This window comes from Aplidium turbinatum, chromosome 4 (assembly GCF_918807975.1).
Source record: "Aplidium turbinatum chromosome 4, kaAplTurb1.1, whole genome shotgun sequence".
NCBI classification, from domain to species: Eukaryota; Metazoa; Chordata; class Ascidiacea; order Aplousobranchia; family Polyclinidae; genus Aplidium; species Aplidium turbinatum.
The window spans coordinates 29,929,835-29,941,858 of NC_137475.1; the positions used below are offsets into that span (position 1 = coordinate 29,929,835).

Here is a 12,024-nt window from a genome sequence, read left to right on the forward strand (position 1 = left end):
GAAGAAACCAGGCACCATCAAACAAACGCTTATGGAAATCACCGAAAAATCGTAATTCATGAACAGTCTTCCCTCTAAAAAAGCAATGAGTTGGTTTTGATCCCAGGGATATGTTTGATCCTTTTTGTGAGAGTCTACAAAACCGTCTTTTTTTATTATTAGACAACTGTCACTTGCGGTGCTTATCAGCGTGGCAAGAATTTGTTGATTAACAACATTTTGTAGTACTTGCTTCGGCAGAACATAGACCTATACTAAAATTGGAACGATACAGAGAAAATTAGCATGGCCCCTGCGCAAGGATGACACGCAAAATCGTGAAGCGTTTCATATTTCTTTAAAAAAAACATTTTGCAGTAGGCCTACTAAGGGAACGTTCAAATATTACGTAACGCCTTCGAGGGGGAGGGGGAGTTTATGCAAAGCGTTACGTTAGCGTCACATCGGGGGGGAGGGGGTTCAAGCAAAACGTTACGTAACGCTTTCGAGTACCAAATGGTAGTTTTTTGTGCTGATTTCGTAGTGAAAAAGCGTTACATGGGGGAGGGGGGTCAAAAATTTGGAAAAAAAAGCGTTACGTAATATTTGAACGTTCCCTAAGCCAAATATTTTCACAATACAATCAGAAAAAGTCTTTAAATTTTATATAATATTTTGCCAATTTATTATAAATTGAGTTGGCACACCGACCTATTTTGCCAACTAAAACTTGCATAAAGAGAACACTGCTCGTGAAACACAATAACGGTGAAACGCACACTAGTGTTTACATGACATTTGCAAACTTAAAATAAGCAACCCTATGCTCACAGACAATTTTGAAAATAGACGTTTGAATCAACCACTGGATCAGTGTGGCTGGACATCGCATTGGAATAACTGCAACCCCCACCTAGAACTACAATCTGATTAGTCGGTCGGTGGAATCGTATGCAAAGGGAAAATATGCTTCCCGGAAAGTATTTTTTGCCTTCGTGCTCTTTAACTTCTCAAGAAAAGTATTTTTGGTTTTACTTGTACGCTGATACCTTCCGCGGGCCGCCAGTTGGTGACCCCTGGACTCTAACCTATTGAAGACTGCTTTGAGGCGAAAAGAAAAACCGGCGCTGTATTTCTAGATCTAACAACTACTGTACCTAAAATGCTATTTATGACATCGCGGCTTACTCGCCCTCTTTGGTGGCTGTCCTAATCTTTGAAACAACCTGGTTTCACATCCTTCTATCTTTCTGGTAACAAACTCTGTCCTGGGTGACAAAGCAGTAAAGCACGCACCCAAAGGGAAAGCTCTGAACGCCTCTTCTAGACCACGTGCTATAACTAATTGATTTTGCTCTGGAATAGAGAATACGGTAGGCGTATTTGTAATCTGCAGGTCGCCACAGCAGATGAGATTTATTATCCAAGCAGAAAGTAAAATTTAAATCAGTTGATTGCATGTGACTGATACACGTTAGAAAGTAAATTATACAAACGTTTCGCCGTCGGCAGCTTCGACTAGCGGTGTTAAAGTTAGGGAAGTAGCCTAGTCATTTCGATGACGTTGATTCAATTCCCACCCCTGTTATTAACCTTTTTTCTTTTGTAATTATCAAACAAAGTTCAAAGCAAGAATCAACTCACTGACTGAGCGCTAGAACGTCACAAAGACTGCAGTCAGCTGGTTCATAGGGAAAATTTTCTCACCATCTCCTGCAGCGACCTACAGATGAAAATTACGTATACGGTAGCACTAATCATTTGTCGATGTTCTAGCCAGCTAAGCATATTTTGCATTAGCCTACGCCCTACCTGATAAATATTTATGTGCTACGTTCTAAAGCCCACTTGGTCTATATCTTATTTTGTTCACCAGTTGGTTGGTTTTGAATCTTTATCCTCGGACTGATAAAGCCTTGATAGGTTATTCTTGGTACAGTGCCGGTCTTTAGGGTGTGCAAACCGTGCGATCGCACAGGGCCCGCAAATTACTCAGAAAATGCTGTAATTTTGTCATTTCCAATGGAAAAATTCAACAAAGAAATTAGCAACAAGAAAACATAGAGACTCAACGGGTGCAACCTATTTCGTCTCCTGAACATTTTGTACCCTGAAAAGATCAAGAAAAAAAAACAACAGAGCCGAAGTCGCTGATCGGAGTTGCCGCAAACATTTCAAAATTTCTCTCGATCTTTTCAGGTGACGAAATAGGTCGAAATTTGATTTTGTTACACGATTTCAGGGTACGAAATCGGGGGACGAAATAGGTTGCATCCGGAATCAACATAGAGACATAGCTTTATTTCCGAAAAATGCCAAAGAAAGCATGATCTTATCCTTTTGACAGCACCATTTTACAGTAATATTCAATCCTAAATGTTTGTTGAACATGCTCTCAGAATGCCCCAAATTCAAAGTAATTTTTCAAATATGTTCTGGGAGAGGCTCCCCACACACCCCGCCGCTGGGTGTCGCCTTCGGCGATCTTGCCGTCAGGCTTCACCCGCCGACCGTCAAACCACCCCCTCCCCTTTCAAAATACCTAGCTACGCTGCTGAATTGGATCATTGTCATTGGAGCCCGCAAGTCATATTCCGCAAAGCCCGAAATACCCTAAGACCGGCACTGCTTGGTAGTTTCGCATACCTGTAGAGGCTCTTGACGCAAGGCCGGTTACCGAGATTAGCGAGTGACGTTTTCCGATTGTTGAAGTGTTGTTGCCCGGGAATTATTCCATTCACTAGGTGCCGCTTAATGGAGAGCAGTCCTGAAATGCGTTGTTCAAGCGCACACCCTGAGAATCCAACAAGCGCCGCGTGATCCAGAGCCAGGCGCGTAACCACTATGCTGACGGGGCGGACAAGTGTACCTCTGTAGGTTAACCAGTGTAGGCTACTGGTAGCTCATGCCACATGATGTTGCTTGTACTTATTTATTTTTGATTTTCAAAAACCCTGGTGTGGTATGTTTTTTTGGGTAAAAATTCTGCACCCAAAATTGTAATTCATTTTGACATCATAAAGATGTCTGGCACGGCCTATAAAGTTCCAAAAAGCACAATTTTCACGAAGGATTGCATGGAAAACTACTTTTCGAAGTAACAAATTAAAAGTGAAAATACTCAGAAGAGTCGATTTCCTGTGACCCTTTTTTAGAGTCGAAAAATGTATCTGTTGCAGAAAAAACGTTTCCGTAGGCTACCGGTAGGCTATTAGCTTATTAGGCTAATAAGAATAAATTTTTAACTAATTTGCACTTAGGCTTCAGTTTTTAACTTATCATGTTTTTCAGCAACTTGGTCAGGCGTGATCGCGTGCATTTACTTTTCTGCTTGTTTGTGATTCAGATTGATTTAACAACAAACACTAAAAAAAAACACAACAAACTAAGTACGGTAACGAATTTTAATAACCGCTTAAAAATAAATAAATATTGCATGAAAATGTAGGCTACGCAAGTGGATAGACCTATCAGAGCGGTTCAGCTTTGTAGAGTTTTTCACTAATTTTGTCTTTCACAAGGTTTTTTAATTTTCCAATTCTTCGATTTCCAAAATGTAGGTTGCATAGGTATGAAATCGTGATGCAAGGAGCTCTTTCACTACTTTGTGTAAGAAAACTGCTTCAAACGCGAAGTTCTTACACAAAACCCCATATCAGACCACGCTTTTCGAAAATTGTGAAAATATAAAGCGCCCTAGTCATTAGTGAACATGTACTTGGCCTAGTGGGTGTTTATTTTTAACTGTTTAGTGACAGGGTTTGGCAATGTATGCCTACTATTGCATTGGATATTGCCAACCATTAACATTCTACAGAAGGGTTACTCAACTAATCTTAACAAAGGTCCAGTTTGACAAGTTGAATATTATTAGCGGTTCGGTGAGTAAGTTATTTCACTCGCAACCACGAAAATTAAGCTATCTGTACCAAACCACTTTTTTAGGTAAACTGTAACTCGAATTGGATTTCTGAGAAAGTGTTGAGGAGTCTGGGAGTTAAAACCCCTCAGCAACTAGGATAATCACAGTAAACAGTACTTCCTCCCAGTAGAAATCTGTTTAAAGAAGCCCTGAAACGTGGCAATGAGGTTATTCTTCCAAAAGCTCAAGGTCCACCATCAGCACCCAGAATATCTGGATTCGGACCGCGGTCCGCCAGTTGAGTAGCCCTGTTCTACAGGGTGACCAGACTTGTAGATCAAAGGTCCTTTCGTTGTCGCGCTGTCAGACACAATCTACGATATGGCAGTCGAAGTACAGTAAGCTACTGTCATTTTAGGATAGTCGTACACTTCTCACTGCAATGTTTTGGTCTATCTGCGTCTTTGATGAATAAACGAGTAGGAATGAATTTTTGACAAATTGTTTATTACAATCAATATAGCGATCGACGAAGGTCGCTAAATTAAACAGCACAGTGCTATGACAACAAAACGCAAATTCTTAAGAAATTAGTACAATAACACAAAGAATTAACATGAATTGAAATCAAATTAAGTTGGACCTTTCCCGTAATAATATATTCTTCGAACTAAGCTGGAGTTGACTGTGACCCTGACGCATAAATTCCATGTAGGATATCGAAGCAACTTATGCATTGAAAAGATTGTTATGATGTCGCCTGCAGTATTGCACATAAAATATCGGGTTGTTTTATGCACGGGCGTACAGCACACCGCTACATTCAAACATGAAGTCACTTTAACCCATGCCAATGCGAGCAGGCATCCTATGAGCGAAGATGAACGATTTATCTATTGGGATATTGGAACAGGTCGCAGGGTTTCCCAAAACTTGTTCAGGAAAAGATTTGAGTAAACACAAAAGTTTAAAAAGAACTTACAATCGTGTAATAAATAAACAAGAAGAAGTATGCAGCAATAAAAATTACTAATAATACGATTGAAACCAGCTATTGCTAAATGAAATAGAAACGTCTCAAAAAGTGACTTTCAGCCAGAGCCGAAAAGATAATGTCGAAACTCTATCATTGTGGCCACGACGTCCTGCTGGAAGTGAGTGTCGTTCATATTGTATTGAGTACTGGCTTCTTTTTCGGGGGTTCGTAGAAGTGTGGGTCCAAACACAACTCCAAGGTTGTGGATTGTCATTTGATTGTGCAATGCATTGTCGCTGACTCTGAAATCATGATTAAATCGGTTTATATTAGCTTGACTTGATGTTCTTCAAACATTTCCAAACGCAACTTCGCCCGTAAAAAAATGCTTCAACCAGACGAGAATTACCAGCATGGAACAACTGTCTACTTAGCAATAAAGCAAGCAAACATATATCGCTATTTTATTGTTTTGCGACATCACTTCGACAAAAGCAAGATTGCGAAGCACCGTAAGCACGTAACCACAAGCGGCTTTAAATCGGAGACGACATTTTTGATTAGCCAAATTTTTTGATCATTGGAACATATACCAGTGATCTTTTCGTTTCACAACTGTCACTCAAACGAAATCGCATCTTAACGCTTACCTTCCCAAGTGTAAGATTAAGTGTTTGAGAGCTTGCAAGTGTGCTCCTGGCATTGCACTGAGGCCCATTCGTATTGCGTTTACTTTTCCATCATCGTGAGATATTTCTACGGAAAGCAACGAAGAGGAAAGAAATTAACACTCGAATGGTTTTAAAGCTCCGAAATATATTGAAACGGAAGAACAATCACTGACAGTACGGTAAACAAGAGTGTAAAACGCTTTCTCTATTTCATCACTCACTTGCGGCGTTGATGAATCTTGAATAGAGTTGATAAGGCATGAGCGGAACAGGAAGCTCACGCAGATACAACTTCAGTGCACCAGCGATGGTATTGATATCGGTGTGCTTGGATAGGTCAGTATTGGGACCATCTGCAAAAACGAACATATAAAAAACTTATCATTGCAAGGCAGTTTAAAATTCACTCATGGAGTTTGGCTGTTGGTGCCCTCGATTAAAGTAATTAATCGAAAGTGCCGCATTTCAAATCATAGCCCATCTCGGTGCTGAAAGTTTTGATCATACCAAACATATGTTGTCAGATGTTAACTGATTTTGTAGAGTTTTACTTCATCTTAATAAGAAATAATGTAAAGCTTATGCAGAAATTGCTGTATTTGCGACTGATTTTGACGTTGGCAGCAGTGCGGTGATAATGAGCCCTAAATGCGTCTTTTTGAAAATATTTTGCCAACTAATTGGATTGATAAGTGGCATTATGTCCTGTCCATCATGATGTCTCGTGCACAGGGCCTCTGAGAGACGCTTTAACTAGGGGTACGAAGAGTCATTCCGGGCCCCCTTTGTCTTGGGTAAAACGCATGATGTTTGCTTAGGCGTATTGCACACCATACAACATTTTACTGCAGAATTGAACATCTGTGCACAATAATAGTAGGCCTATCAGGCTGCAATAAAACTATTATTTTGTGTTGTGCATATCCTGCGATCTGTCCCTCGCCAATTTGTGCATCCTACATTGAATTCGTGTGTCAGTTGTTGCTGTTGAGAGGTGTCGCTTGTACAGCTTTAGCCTTTAATGTAAAATTTTCAAATTTTTTTTTTTTTCTTAGACGTAGCCTATAATTATTCCTGATAAGAAGACTATTTAAAGAGTTTTTAAAAGACAAAAAAACACCCGGGCTTTTTTCCGGGTTTTTCTCACACTACACTATGCCCCCCTCCCAGTAGGAGAGTGACCAACTTTTATCATTTAACTTAGGGTGCTTTCACAGAACATTTTTGCACGTAAAGCATTAAATCACCACTTTAGGGCCCTAATTTGCTCGCAATGCACTCAATTACCTTTCCGGGCACTTTTGCTATATTACTGGACCCCCAGAACTAAAGAATAACAACTTTTATGCTTGAATTTAGTTGTTTAGGATGGTTTTAACCAAACATTTTTGCACGTGAACTATAAAATCACAATTTTGGGCCCCCAACAAACACAGACCTGGGCCCTCAAGGGTACGCCGTACCCTTCGTACCCCCCTCTCATAGGCCTTGCTCGTGCACACTACAGCCTACATTTTGAGGCGTTTAACATACAAAGAGATTTAGTGTCTTCATACACTTACCGCGATCAAAAGCCGCTTTTAATTCCAATATGTTGTCATGGGAACCAGAGACTCTGTAAATACCTTCCTGGTTCATTCCTGCGCAGACGTGACTTAGGTTAGTTCTATTGCTTGTTGGCCTTTGACCTTCAACTTATAGGCCTATCATACCCTACATTGTAAAAAAATACAAAGAAAACAAGTTTATCACTTCGAATACTCAGAAAAGTTCTTTACAGAAGCAGCATTCCCTTTCGGTGAACGTGTGTTTAGAACCTAAAGAGGTTTTATTGTCAGTTGCACCAGGTACACAGGTTCTTGCATTTCTTATGCGTTTAACTCAATGAGTGGCAACTTTGAAGCTTACTCGTAAAGGGAAAGTTGATGAGATGCAAATATACCAATGACTAATTTAATCAATTAAGGATATAAAACTGATTAACAATAATCGGTGTTGTTCATGACGTAACGAAAACTACGCAAGAAACTGTTACATGTGACCAACCAAGTCTTAATATTGAGCGTGTTGACAAAGCGATGCTTTTTCGCGAAAGTATAACAGAATTTTTGCTCCAAACAAAAGATCAGGTAACAAAATTTACCTCGTTGCTCAATTTCTTCGAGACACATGTCAACGACGATTGGTCGTTGTGTGCTGTGCAGCTTGACCAAGGTGGTGAGGTCCACTCCAAAGACATGTTTGACATGCTTCAGTGCGGGTTGGCAGTTGTTTGGCACCAGCTTAGAGCATTGCTTATGGACGTTAAGGCCACAATCTGCCAATCAAAATGTGATTCGTAAATCGTTCGGTCAGCATCGTTATGAGGTTGATAGTTTGAAAGAACAAAGTATTTTTTATTATTTCAACGCAATACATAAAAGAATCACTGGCAATCAAATTTGTAGAACGATTAGTTTTTCTTCGCGTGAAATAAAATAGTAGTCGAAAAGGCTAATCAAACAAGCTGCTTAAAACATGTTTGCAAGTAAATTAAATTACTAAAACGTAATATTCTATTAAAAGATCGATAAAACAACACAGCGACTTATTCAATCTGTTTTACACTTCTCTCAAAATACCACGTAAGAGACAAATTGTTGATTTTATTTTTTATTTTTCCATGTTGTGTTAATATTTTTTTTCCAGAAGTCGTTCACTTTGTCACTGAAAGAAACAAAAAACAACTCTAGTTGAAATACTTGTTGATCACTCACCGACACATTGCACGCCTTGCTGAATAATTCCCCACATGAAATTTCCACAGTACTCGCACCACTGCAGCCCTCGGTAGGTGTGAGACTAAAAAATATAAAGCTATGGTCAACACCGAAATATCCGGATGAGAGCAAAAACAAACCCAAGAATATATTTAATAACCAGAAATCGAAGCAAGAGTTTGAAAACCAAACACGGGAAAGTCAATTTAGAATTAAATCGCCGCAAAGTTAATTGTCTAATATCCGAGTTGTGAATTCCGTCGTATACTTTTATTTTTCCGTGTTTTACAAATTACTGTGTTCAGAGACAAGCGCGCAGGTTAATGAAGTGGTGCGGCGCCTAAAGAAAGTAAAAATTAATTTTATCTTTTGTATCGTGTATAATTGTGCCGGCCAACAAGTATAAAACGGTCAATTAAACGAAGACTTTTAAAAATCTGTCCTTTCTGCAAGAAATACATACTAATTACTACAGTGGTTTAAGAAAAGTTATGGCACGTTTATCATTGGTAAGATGTTATTAGAGTTATCCTTTGACCACTTAAACCGCTTTAAAAATATTCAACCAGACTTCGATTTTAGATTTCACACCACCAAAGCAGCAATTCAAACATGAAACACAGAAGTATTTTGTCTGTTTTTTCGACGTAATCTTTTCAACGCCGTAAGCAGTTTATATAAAATTTTTTTTACCTTAGTCGCATGGGATTACGTAATGAAATAATATTAACAGTTACATAAAGTTATAATAAAAATCGTAAAATTGACGTGCCTATCAAAAGGCCAACGCTATGTTTCCACTTGCACTTTTTTTAAATGGTGCCTGCCTCGGGTTGAAATTGGCACACACTTAAGTCTTCTAGGTTGAGTTAACCTGCCACAAATAGCCATGCCAGCGCTATAACTTTCTGTGACGTGTGACAAAGCGCTCAAGGACTTAATTCGTGTGCATTGCTCTGATGAACAAGGCCAATGACTAATAAATTTGTCTTTACAACAAACACTGATCGTCATCAACCACAAAAATGTGTAGCTGCTCCGGAACTGAAGACCTGTGTTTGCGTCGAGTAAGCAAGCGCCGAGGAACACACGCGTCGTAATGTGGCAAATGACAAGTAGACTAGACATGCGCGCTGTCTGCCACCATACATTCAATTCCAAACTCCGGCACCAACAGTAGTAGTAGTAGTAGTCCAGTTTTAATCCGGTGATGTCCCCGTTACCGAGGGTGGCCGGATTCACCTCCAAGTGCCGCAATCGTCTTCACACCCTGCTTCACACCAGTTAAAAAGCTGCAAGTTATGATCTGCAACTTTCCATCCATCGGGCACTAACAATGACGTCAAATTGTTTTATTTGTCAAAAGGACTTGATCCCTCAAAGCTAACCTTGTATTGGTGCTCTTTCTCGTAATGCTGAGCCACGCAACATTTGCTCCGCCCGCTCTTCGAAGGCGATGACGAAGGATGACGGTGACCACGTGACGGTGATGCCACCGGACGATGACGTGTGGACGGTGATAGCGCAGACGACTTTTTGTCTTTGGTTGGTGAAGAATTTTTCGTTTTTTGCTTAGTCTCCTCGACCTAAGAAAGCAATAAATACTTGATTTATCGGAAAATTCCACTATTTGAAGATAAACAACATTTTTGCTAAAAAATTTGGAACAAATGTAACTTTTACGTAGCGCCTAAAGGCAACACACCTGTTTTTGCTTGTTGGATTTCTCCTTCAAGCTTCCGCTTCTCCGTGGAGTTCCTCCGCCTTTAGTTGTAATATCTGTAGTCGTTGCGCGACGGGCGAGCTGTTTCGCTTTTCGCTGATCTTTGGTTTCAGGTGAGTTGCTGCTGGTTTTTGCTTTGTGAGCTTTTTCTTTGCTTTTTGGTGACTGCTGTGGGCTTGGGTCAGCTTTGAAGTTGGGTTTGGGGCGCACCTGTTGATCAAAATAGAATGGTTAAGTGAAATATATTGGTCGCGACACAAAGACAAATTGAGAATTTTAAGAAAATTAAAATTTCTAATCTCAAGTGTTAAACAATAAACACACAAGGAGAAGAGTCAGTTATGTTTTTATAAAGTGAAATCCTCTTCGATTTTGAAAGAATAAGAAACACGTTGAAGTAACACAAGAAATTGGATACTAAATAATGCTTAACAATGAATCGATTGTACGATTTAAAGTCAAATTATGCACGCCAACAAACAAATGACAGAATTTTGAACCAAACTGAATGTAATGACATAAGCGAACATTTCAACGCTGAAATTGACCTGTATCTCACGTTTAAAAGTGTACAAATATGTGCAAGTTGCTGGGTGACAATATACCAACAAAACTTTTCTAAATTTGGATATCGAAACTTTGAAACTAGTCTAGGCTACTTACGGACGAGGTTACAAAAAGTGAAGTCTCCACAACACAGGCAGACTTGTCCACAACGATTTCTCGTTCTCGATTCTACGACACAAATTACAGAATGATCAATTTCAATATTTAACTGCGCGGAAATCACCAAATAAAAATTCTTGTTTATGAGCGCCAAGGTATTTGCAGGATTGAATGCCATTGCTGTGTAAAACACCGTTAGTTAAATTAAAACAGAGCGTTTAGTGGCGTTGTTTCGACATTTTTCGTTTAAAGCAAATCGCCTTGTAGACAATGGCGCTGACGATGAACAGAACATATTTGTGAAAGCACTCAGCAAAGAGAAATCAAAGAATTGTGATAAATGGGCTACAATTCCAACTTGACCAACACATAAAGACTTAGCTCTTGACTCAAATCAACAACTTTAACATCAGCTTGATGTAGAAAGATGTAAAGAAAATGAAACAAAATCTGGATGCGGCAATAAATAGGTAAAAGTGGTTTGTATAAATAATTTACAAATGTCTCATCGATTTGACGCAATTACGATCAACACAATTGCTAATCAAGTTAAGTTGATGAATACAGTAAAGTACACGCTACCTCACATTGCGCTTGTGCTTGGCTATGATTTTTAGACGCTGATTTTTCGCCGTTTGACGTTTCTTCTTTGTTCGGATTCAGAAGAGACAATGGCTCTCGCTTTCCTTTGGACGATGAAGAACGACTCCGGGAGAAATTTTCTTCGACGTCACTTCTACGTTGCCATGGCGATTCTTCTACTCTTTCTGGTAACCTGCCAGTTCTGTTTTCTTGGATTAGTGGAGGAAAGCGATAGAGCTGTGGAGATTCGCTTGCACATCGTTGAAAGGCTGATAGAAAAACATGAGTTTAGAACAAAGTAGGGAACAAACGACATAATCGACTAGATTTCTACCATCAACAGGAAATTGAGTTAATCAGAGATATTAGGATCACACAGACTACAATAGTAGCCAAAGGTTGATCTAAAAATGGCATTTGGTTTGGTTTTGAACCTTTATCCTCGGACTGACAAAGCCTTGATAGGTTATTCCTGGTAGTTTCGCATACTTGTAGAGGCTCTTGACGCAGGGCCGGTTACCGAGATTGGCAGGGTGAAGTTTTCCGATTGTTGAAGTGTTGTTGCCGGGAAATTATTCCATTCACTAGGTGCCGCTGAATGGAGAGCAGTCCTGAAAGTGCGTTGCTCAAGCGCACACCACGAGAGTTGAACCAGCGCCGCGTGATCTTGAGCCGGGCGCGTAACCACTGAGCCAACGGGAAATTGAAATAACCTCACCTGGTCGATGTCTTGGTGATGGAGAATTGCGGTCGTCTTCGGATGAGAAGTGACTAGAATCGTGCTAAAAGTAGGAGGAATTTTGATC

At 39.8% G+C, this 12,024-nt stretch overlaps 1 protein-coding gene and 1 non-coding gene across 3 annotated transcripts in view; one reads left to right on the forward strand and one right to left on the reverse strand.

Moving 5' to 3' along the window:
- Positions 1-235: 235 nt before the first annotated feature.
- LOC145769766 (U6 spliceosomal RNA) lies at positions 236-337 on the forward strand. Its single transcript, XR_014289082.1, has one exon. It is a non-coding gene; the product is annotated as a U6 spliceosomal RNA (small nuclear RNA).
- Positions 338-4,329: 3,992 nt separating this feature from the next.
- The window catches only part of LOC145768106 (uncharacterized), a 33,918-nt gene continuing 26,223 nt past the window's right edge, over positions 4,330-12,024 (reverse strand). Inside the window, exons 11-21 of one of the 2 annotated variants that reach the window (XM_082579576.1) lie at positions 11,937-12,000; positions 11,219-11,487; positions 10,634-10,705; positions 9,953-10,180; positions 9,636-9,833; positions 8,245-8,329; positions 7,632-7,805; positions 7,051-7,128; positions 5,710-5,841; positions 5,468-5,573; positions 4,330-5,119 (exon numbers count right to left, since the gene is read on the reverse strand). In XM_082579576.1, coding sequence (XP_082435702.1) covers positions 4,933-5,119; positions 5,468-5,573; positions 5,710-5,841; positions 7,051-7,128; positions 7,632-7,805; positions 8,245-8,329; positions 9,636-9,833; positions 9,953-10,180; positions 10,634-10,705; positions 11,219-11,487; positions 11,937-12,000 — 1,593 coding nt within the window. In that variant the 3' untranslated portion in view covers positions 4,330-4,932. The remainder of the gene's footprint in view (positions 5,120-5,467; positions 5,574-5,709; positions 5,842-7,050; positions 7,129-7,631; positions 7,806-8,244; positions 8,330-9,635; positions 9,834-9,952; positions 10,181-10,633; positions 10,706-11,218; positions 11,488-11,936; positions 12,001-12,024) is intronic. The other variant, XM_082579577.1, reaches the window with a different exon arrangement.